Source organism: Vanessa cardui, chromosome 19, assembly GCF_905220365.1.
Source record: "Vanessa cardui chromosome 19, ilVanCard2.1, whole genome shotgun sequence".
Taxonomy (NCBI): Eukaryota; Metazoa; Arthropoda; class Insecta; order Lepidoptera; family Nymphalidae; genus Vanessa; species Vanessa cardui.
The window spans coordinates 2,830,313-2,840,742 of NC_061141.1; the positions used below are offsets into that span (position 1 = coordinate 2,830,313).

General features: G+C 33.8%; 1 protein-coding gene across 1 annotated transcript; it reads right to left on the reverse strand.

Moving 5' to 3' along the window:
* Nucleotides 1–1,265: 1,265 nt before the first annotated feature.
* Nucleotides 1,266–10,060, reverse strand: LOC124537959 (NEDD4 family-interacting protein 1). Its single transcript, XM_047114954.1, has 6 exons — nucleotides 10,005–10,060; nucleotides 9,825–9,924; nucleotides 7,536–7,672; nucleotides 6,736–6,865; nucleotides 2,061–2,246; nucleotides 1,266–1,628 (listed from the first exon to the last, which is right to left on the reverse strand). Exons 1-6 carry the CDS (start codon nucleotides 10,005–10,007, stop codon nucleotides 1,525–1,527), a joined length of 660 nt encoding a protein of 219 aa, XP_046970910.1. The 5' UTR covers nucleotides 10,008–10,060; the 3' UTR covers nucleotides 1,266–1,524.
* Nucleotides 10,061–10,430: the final 370 nt, after the last annotated feature.

The window sequence follows — 10,430 nt, forward strand, 5'->3', positions numbered from 1 at the left end:
TGCTAGGTTCAAATTTGCAAAGCTATTTTAATCTTTAAAAATTTTCATAATGTGTTTGCAAATTTCAACCTTACGGTGTAAACTATAAAGTCGATTATTAATATTAATGTTATCAGTCCGCTCTAAAAGATTATAAGTCTTCGTACAAGTCTAAAGCATACATTGAAATATCGGAACATATTTATTTCGATCTCTATTACATACGACATACGATCTAATTTTGCATGTACAGAAAGCGAGATGCGATTTTCAATCTTATGCTTATAAATATAACATTTAAAGTTGCATAACATAACTTACATCTAACATTTAGATTCGCTGAGATGTAGTTATACCAAATTCACTATCCCTACCAGACAATTACATTTACAAAAAGACAGCCCCATACATTCCTACAAATGACTCGAAAATCTTAATTACATACCAAAAATAATAACATTTTTCCTCAGTTTCTAAAACAAATTCTCGGAGAGATTGGAACATTATAGAGAATAAACAAAAGCGAATACATATATAGCCAGTAGTGTATAGTAATTAACCAAGTGACAAAACGTCAATTATTCATAATCAAAGTGAAAGCACTTTGGACGTTTTAATAATAACGTGGTTTCACAATATCATGTATTCGCTTTTGATATCATATTTGCTTTTGTTGCTTCACTATAATGTTACGCGCGCTCCATCCTTGTTATTATTTTTATATTTCACAATAATATCCAATTAGATACACTAAGTAACGTCTCATAATAATAATTCATGTCTTTATTTTTTTTAAGCGAATCGTATTTTTTAATGAGCAATTATAATTGAAAAAAAAAAATACAATATATTATGATGTACACAATCATTAAGCTTTGATTATTTGACAGGACTAGATGTATTGTCTTTGGTGCTATTACATAAAGGCCATAGACAATAGTCCTAAATTACATACAGAGCTATGACGATTTTGTTTAATAAGATAGGTATAGGTATGATTACCGCCCATAGAAACATACATACTATAGAAACTCTCACTCACTCACACACACATACCCAATACAAATATATATATATTTCGTGAAATAATATGGCGGATGCCGGGTGGTGGGGGGCACTTAACGTTCAACCAATCAGCGTGCGAGATGTATCCGTTCCCATTGATAGATTACAATATAGCAAAATATAGTGCGTCATTCGTTAGATAACAATCTATCTCGTTAGATTGTAATCTAACGAATTTTGTACTCTTACCGTGACATAAATATATACAAAAAAAAAATTAGAATTATATAATATGTGTTCATTCCTATCAGATAAGCCGAACGATTGTGTACATCAGAATCGAAAATAAATTCATTTCATATGAAAAAGCGTTTGTGCTTAATTTAGTTTCACTTTTGCGATATCGCTAGGATTTTGCTTATGGTGCAATTTTTTTGGCAAATAATAATAACTTAATTGTTTGATATAATCACCTCTAGCTACTTAGATAGCGTCGTGCGTGCCAATCGAAAATAACTCCTATTTCTATTGAAAGAGGTTCTAATAGAAGAATAGGAGTCGCTCCTGAGCGGTTCCAGAGAGCAGTCTCCAGCCGCGCTTGATGTTCAGGTACTGGATGACAGCGCGCACGCAGATTAGGATACCTGTAAATATGATTGTATTTTTAGAAAAGGGTTGCCAGAATTAAATTAAAAAAAATGATACTAAGGATAGTTTTACATTTCATTTAAGTGCTGTTATAGACTTCAATGACTTTGTGACTTTACTCAATACTGTTAATTTCAAACTGTTGGGCTAAGGCCTCTTTTCCGTTTTGAGGAGAAGGTTTGGAGTACATTCCAGCATGCTGCTCCATAGCAGGTTGATGGATACATATTAGTCACATGCAGGTTTCTTCACGATGTTTTCCTTCACAGCCGAGCACGAGATGAATTTAAACTCAAATTAAGCATATGGACGATTAGTGGTGCTTGTCTGAGTTTGAACTAGTAATCATCAATTAAAATGCACATGTTCCAACCACTGTGTAATTAAATCTGTCTGAATTTCCTAGACAAGTAATCACAGAATCTCACCGAAAGCCATAATGAGCCACCAGAGCCAGGAGTTCTCGTGCGAGGCGAGCTCGGTGGAGTGCTTGACGATGAGCGTCCACTTGGCGAGCGACAGGCCGAAGCCGGCCAGCGCGCCGTAGCGACTCGCCACCGTGTGGCAGAAGCACATCAGCAGCAGGAAACCGATCCAGTTGAATAGGAACGCCACTGGTGACCATAACATAAAATAATGACTTTCGCTTCTCAATTTATTTTGATAATGTTTTTTTTTTATTTTGATAATGTTGTTTTTTTTTATGGTATAGGTTGGCGTACGAGCATATGGGCCACCTGATGGTAAGTGGTCACCATCGCCCATAGACATTAACGCTGTAAGAATTATTAACTATTCCTTACATCGTCAATGTGCCACCAACCTTGGGAACTAAGATGTTATGTCCCTTGTGCCTGTAGTTACACTGGCTCACTCACCCTTCAGACCGGAACACAACAATACTGAGTACTGTTGTTTGGCGGTAGAATAACTGATGAGTGGGTGGTACCTACCCAGACGGGCTTGCACAAAGCCCTACCACCAAGTACCACCATGTTATGTATGTACGCAAAAACATAAATGATTTTTCCAAAAATTGTGACGTACATTCCATTAATACTAGGAACAAGAATAAACTTGTTATGCCTAGTACCCGATTACACAGGGTTAGTAACTCTTTTTTGGGGCAATGTATACGTTTTTACAACAGGATCCCAGAAAACGTTCAACAATTATCAATTATAAAATTCAAAAGAATCGTTAAAGAGCGTTTGTGTGCTAAAGGATTTTACAGCACTAATGACTTTCTAGTTGACTTCACACCTTGGGAATGAGATGATCGCCTCCAGGTTATTTCAAGTAACAAGAATACGTTTATTACTGTAAATTGACATTATAAAAAAAAAAAACCCGCTGAGTTTCATTCGCCGGTTCTTCTCAGGTCTGAGGTATTATATTCCGAACCGGTGGTAGATTTTCGACAATCAATAAGAAAGTGTAAACACTTCTATTTTGAATAAAGGTTTTTGACTTTGACGTTGACTTTGACCACTAAAAGTCAAAGCTATTGACTAAGGACTTTTTATAACATAGTCATCCACTATGAAAGAATTTTCCAAATTTCTTTTATTAAGAGGGGAAATTAGATCGTCTAAAAATTAAAGCTTTTCATTTTGATTACTTCAAATAACTTTGGCTGAGATTTAAATATTAAAAACAATACACTACAGGCGATAAATAATTCCATCATTAAGTAAATAAAACTAATCTTAGCTTGTTGGTTAAGCTTTGTGCAAGCCCGTCTGATTAGGTACCAACCACTAATCATATATTCTACCACTGAGCACAGACACTTTGTATTTATATGTTCCGCTTTCAAGCTTGAGTAAGCCAGTATGACTACAAATACAAGAGCCATAGTAACTGGAATTCCCAAAAACTTTGAGGAGAAATGACTAAAATTTCTTCCGACGCCAATAGTGGTGACTTATTCCCATTAGATAACCTATCTACCAGTCCGCCTAGCTATTACATAAGCATCCGATTGTTAGGTCAAGGACTCCTTTTTTTGAGGAGAATATTCCAAAATTTTCATCCAAACTATTCTGTTTTCAAGACATTTTCCTTCGAGCACGGGCCGAATGAGAATCACAAATTAAGCGTATGAAATAAACTCAATTGTTTCCCCGGGGTTTGAATCCGCAGTCATCGTTTAAATACTACGTGTCCTAACTAATGACCCATATCTGGTCCCAAGTATTAAATTGCTCATTAAACATGTCATTACAAATCAACTAGTGGAACTTTCGATCGTTAATTATTAATGGACGAATGCGTTATGAGGGTCGAGGTGAGACATATGAGCATGTTCCAAATGCCATCTATATATAATATTTTAGTTTAGAAAATAGGCATACTTGCAAACAGACCATATGATGGTATAAAGCCAATGCCAATTTGAGGAGAAAAGACAAAATTTGGTATTGAAATAATGCTATATTTTGAATATCGACGGAGTTGTTATCGCTTGTTGGGAAGTAAAATTAAAGTAAAATTAAAGCATATCAGTTGTTAAATGGAATAGTGATGTAATATAAAATCGATATGTATTTATCGAGAACTGTTCGTGATAATATAGCAGAACTATTAGCAAATCACATGGAATAAGTAAATTTACGGTTAAATTATAATGTTTCATTGTATGTCCTTAGACGTGTTGTTGGGTTTCTGTTGTTAATGTGTTATGTAGCTGTATATGCATTATATACAGATAACATAACAATCATTATTTTAGAATTGCAATTAACGAGAAACACTTTTAGGACATATGTTCATAGCATTAAAATTTGTGTTGAACTAAGATTACTTATTGAAATAAAACTAGTTTTAACGGATTTAAATCGCGTAGGTATATTCAGTCTACCCGTGACCACGTACGCTGTAAAGTGCTCGAAACGTCGGGATGATAAAAATAATTAATATACGCGATTTAAATCCGTTAAAACTAGTTTTATTTCAATGTGTAATAATGGCGAAAATCTAAGACAACATTATAAGATTACTTATTTATCAACTAGGAATGTATTTCATCAGCTGAATTCCTGTTTGCCAATAACAGAGTCCTCTCTTTTACGAAGACCCATCTTGGTGCTCTATACACCACCTCGAATCGATTATAAATTATTGAGGATTGACTATATCATAATATGACGATATTAAATTGAGCCTGTAATCTTAGGCCAAACCGATTGATCTCCATCGTGTCTTCTACAGCACTTGTGACATTGGCGAAATAATCTATGCTTTCTCGACACAAATAAAAATCACAAATAATCAAAAAAGGCAGTTTAAAATGTTACTCTTTGATGATAAAACATCACGATACAAAGATCAGTAGCTATTTAATAATACAAAACTAATATTCGTTTTTCTAGAGACTAGAGTGTCTAGAAAGTTTTGTTCATAATATATAACGTATGTGTATCTGTCATGTCTGCATCTTTGCAACTTTTTGGCGCGATGCCATATAACTAGTTAAGCGTAGCACATTAAATATGATTGTGACATTTTTATTCGTTCTGTACATAAATAAAGCAAGGCAAAGCCAAGTGGGCTTTTACAAGCACTTTTGAATCGTCATTTAACAATTAAGTGAAGCTACCACCGGTTCGGAAAGTAGATTCTACCGAGAAGAACCGGCAAGAAACTCAGTACTTACTCTATTTCAACATTTAAAAAATATCATGTTAGTTACTAAAATTATTTTAATTAATATATATATATACAGCTTATTTTTTCGTTGAAAAATAACAAGTAAAAATTTTTTTTTTTCAATAGAATAGCTAAAATTGTTTTGAATTACGAAGCAAATTAGAAAATCAGTTATAATAGAGGGTAATAACTATGACATAAATAAAAATCCGGCTGTAATCTCGTTAAATAATACAAATTAAAACAATTGAACACTCGAATTTTGACTTAAATGTGTGTCGATTACAATTTTCAGTCAATTTAAATAATGTAAAATCCCAGACACAGTTGCTGTTTGATAGTAGAACTGCCCCATACACATTACACACCAGGCGCGGTCTACTAACAGTTTAGTCACAGAAAGATTGTGTCGCGACTCTTGAAATTTTTTTTTTAAAAATCAATATACGATAATCCAGCTATTGATTTATGGTGTTATTTCGTAATTATGTATATTTTCGTCATTTATATACATGCCGAACATCAAAAGTTTAATAAGGTTTTTTATACATGCTGGCAACGTCAATGTGACGTGAAAAATCACGTGAAAACCGTAAAACGACATAATAGGCCATTTGACTGGTTTTTAAAATCTATTTTATATTATTAAGTAGAAGTTAAGGAACCCAGTAAAGGTTGATTTTTTTATTTCTAGTACATATTTGCCGAAAGCCCTACTTGGACAATATGGCGCTGTAATGGGGTCGGTGACGTCACTTTCCTGTATTTTAATCTGTGGTACATATAGCAGGTTTACAAGAAAGTGACTTTATCATAAGCCCGGCCAATCAGGAGCGTTTTGTGTCACGTGACAAACGTTTGAAAAAATGCATTATTTATGGGTTTTTGAATAAATTAATTATTATTTTCAACTTTCGGTAGTAAATAACCACTTTTAAACTACCATAAAAATATACACTGATTACAATAATTCACAATTTATTTTTCGCATTGTCAAATAGCCTATTGATGGGAATATCGAAAAAATATATTACTAAAGTGAACGACAAGATTTTCGGATATCCCCACGTCCTCCACGTTACTCGTTATGTATATGTCACCGTAAAACTGTAAATACTGTTAGATAATAATCTATCTCGCGAGATTGTGTACTGTCGAAAGACTTTGAACCGTCACATACTGTTTACAATATAAAGCATTACTTTTAGGTAGATTATAATCAGTCGAAGTAAATTTCAGTTAAATTATAAAATCTCTAACCTAACCGAATTATTAAGAACTATCGAAATTGCATGTCTTTTATTTTAAGTTGTATAAACGTTCACAACCTGCAGATAGTTTTCAATCTCACGAAATAGATTGTAATCTAACGATGTTTGTAATCTTATAGTGTCATATATATAGGTAAGTAGAGATATAATTAGTTATGTGCATATGGAATGGGATACGTACCGAAAAACGACGTGAGGAACATAATGTCGGTACCGAGCAGGCTGTTCTCGGGGTCGAGCGCGTCGGCCGCGCCCTCGGGCGGCTCCACCGTCACGAACGCGGCGATCGTCGGGTGGCTCGCCGCCGGGATCTGCCCCCGCACACACCAATAACATTCACTCACCTTGCCTTTACTTGCACTTTGCTTTGCGGGTCGATTCCACAACAAATTGGTATAAAGTTATAGCTGTAGTGGAAGTTACAATCAAATTCAGCCAAGTCATCTGACAGTTGTAGCTGTGCAAGTAAGTGGCCGGGATCTGGCCGCGCACACACCGTTAACATTCATTCACCTTGCCTTTACTTGCACTTTGCTTTGCGGTCGATTCCACAACAAATTGGTATAAAGTTATAGCTGTGTGGAATGTAGTGGAATCGCCCTTCAGTTACAGCCAAGTTAAGTTAAGCCAAGTTTTAGCAATGCTCCAGTAGGTGTAAATGTAGAGTATCATATTGTATGTGGCGCTTGGTATATGTTTCAATGGGGGTAGATTGGTATATTTTTCATACTTGCTTTCTCACGATGTTTTCTTCACCAGCAAAACGTAATGCAATGAAAATTAAGCTAATGAAAATTCATAGAGCATCTATGAGCTCCGAATGCAATCAGATTAACGAAGTCTAATCAGTAAATAATTTCAGTTCTCACTAAGTATGCTAGAAATCATATACTAAATATAATAATAATCATCTGATAGTTATATAATATATGAACCAATTACCGCTTAGTTCATTTATGTAGGAAAGAAAAATGGATATACCTGGTGTAATCCCTCTCCTTCCATTTGCTTCTCACGCTGCACCTCTTCATACGTAGGCAGCTTGGAGTTAGCCGCCACGTCGTATGGTGGGGGAGCAGAGAAGTCTGCCTGCGGTGGTGGTATATCATGCATATTATCTGTAACAATATTAATATCATATTTAACTATATGAATATTATAAATGCGAAAAAAAAACTTTGTGTCTGTCTGTCGCTCATTTACGAACAAACCCCTGAACCGACTTCGGTGAAATTTTGGTATGATGTCGAGTCGAGGTGGCCCAGTGGTTAGAACGCGTGCGTCTTAACCGATGATTGCGGGTTCAAACCCAGGCAAGCACTGCTGTTTCATGTGCTTAATTAGTCTTTATAATTCATCTCGTGCTCAGCGGTGAAGGCAAACATCGTGAGGAAACCTGCATGTGACAAATTTCATAGAAATTCTGCCACATGTGGATTCCAGGTTTGGAATATGTTCCAAACCTTCTCCTCAAATGGAGAGGAGGCCTTTAGCGCAACAGTGGGAATTTACAGGCTGTTGTTATTGTTGGTATGATGTAAACTCGAACTCGAAGAATGAACATATATTGCCTAATACATGACAACTAATACACTAAAACGCGAACGAAACCGCGGGTGACTACTGGTTATCTATACATTAATGCGTAAAACAATAACTTTTGACGCATTCCTTTACCAAAATGACGCGGACGGATATGACATTCGACACAACTTTACGTAGGAGAAGTTCAAAGAAAATACTTTTTAAAAATATTCATAATAAATACATTTGAATGATAAAGAGAAAAATTACACACACTACAATATAATTAACAAATACATGATTATCTACATAATATTTAATATAAACCATTTATGGTTTATGTTTATACTGTCAATGAGATAATACAAATTATGTCAAACATGGAAATCATACGCAAATTCCTTTTTTATTTGTAGTAATGACAAGGTATCATCCCGTTAAGCCTCATTTTTCCCACATACATTTTGAATCAACGCATATTACATTTTATTAATTATTACTTATGGTCTAATTTCCAATTTGCCCATGGGCCACCACTAGTTATAAGAAATATTTATCCTAAAAGTTTTATAAACAAATTTACGATATTAAATAAGTTTATATTAAACCAAGCATTACTGATGACAAATACAGTATTTAAATACTCTTTTCCTCTAACATAACTATGTATTTAACATACTTAACTATATAAAAGTAATACATATATGTATGTATTAGTTACAAATGTAATATAAACAACACAGTTTAAAATGTTACTATATGATGTTATAATCCTACTAGTGACTACAATTTACCTATGGATTTTTGTAATCATATTAATTTTATTTCATTTGTGATTTATCAAATCTAATATGGCAGTATATGCTGCTGAAAGCAGGATCTTACAGAAACATGTTATGTCCCTTGTGGCTGTGGTTACACTGGCTCACTCACCCTTCAAACCGGAACACAACAATACTGCGTACTGTTCTTTAGCGGTAGAATATCTGATGAGTGGGTACCCTACCCAGGAGGGCTTGCACAGAGCCCTACCATCAAGTAATATAAAAAAATAAAGTCAATGATAACTCATATATAATGAGAATATAGAAGCAGATAGATGTGAAAAAAATTATAGCACTACCATTGAAACGATCATTGGTATTCCTGAAACAATTAGTTATTTAAAAATGCCTAAAAAAAGTAAAAACGATATCACCACTCCGCCATCACAGATAATAAAAAAAGTTGACGTCAATGGTTTCTTAACAAATTAATAACATTGTCATTGTTAAGAGAGACAATACAGCTGAATTTATTTTCAATTAAATTATTTTCGTTTACATCCAATCAAGCGTTAGAACAATAGCTGTGTACGCTATGACTAATCTTGCAAAATAAACGAGTTATCAATGATATGAGGATAAAAAAATATAAAACATACACATGAATCATAATTTTCTCTTTTTTTAAATTGTATTTTTTTTTCATGCCAGTATGTATAATATTTTTATTTAATGTAATTATTCTTTACTGGAAGTCATGTGTCTATGAAATAATTGTCTTATTAGAATCAGTTTACTATTTATGGATTTATTCAAGGCTTTTAATACCTTTTTAAGTAATATTAATAGGGAAAATGTAGGGTCAAGTTATAATATATACTTGTCAATAATTAACGTATGTTAGTACTATATTGAGCGTACATACAATATTGTGCGTATATTGAGCGTACATATACTTTTTTTTAATTGCATTGTGACTTACTGATATCAATAAACGGTGGAGGCATGTTATTGTCCATTGATGACGGCAATATGACCCGTAGGTGCGCCGTAGGACATAAATTATCAACTCGAGCCTGGCTCTGCAATGAAAATATAACTTTCACACATCGAGATATACGAAAGCAATTATATAAATAAACAATTAGACTCTGTCACATACCATTTTTTTAGTGTACACAAATATTTTCCCAAATGTTTGTCTTAAAATTATTTTTAAGGCTTTGGATGATCTTGGATACTAGTCACTGTACATTAGGTTAACGCACATTATTCAAGGTCTTTCTAATATGTTATCAGAGCAATCACACGAGAAATTGCAACGTACAATCCCACCTCTAACTTCGACCAACAAATAAATCATAGAAATTAGAATAGTCAATAGACAGACCGTGAACGTCAGACGATAGACAAAATTAGATTCACAGATAATAATTATGCATACGTTACTACTATATTTTTATATTTATTTAATTAAATGCATGTAAATAACAAATATGCTTTTGATATAATTGAAACTATATAATTTGTAAAAGTATTGCTAATAAATATCCATTCTCAATCAAAGATAACTATTAAAAAAAAAATA

Excerpts from the sequence above, each read along its gene's own strand:
- LOC124537959 (XM_047114954.1), bottom strand. Across the intron at positions 2,247-6,735 it reads GTTCCTCACGTCGTTTTTCG|TGGCGTTCCTATTCAACTGG; the intron begins GTACGTATCCCA and ends TATGGTCACCAG. Across the intron at positions 1,629-2,060 it reads GTGGCTCATTATGGCTTTCG|GTATCCTAATCTGCGTGCGC; the intron begins GTGAGATTCTGT and ends TCATATTTACAG.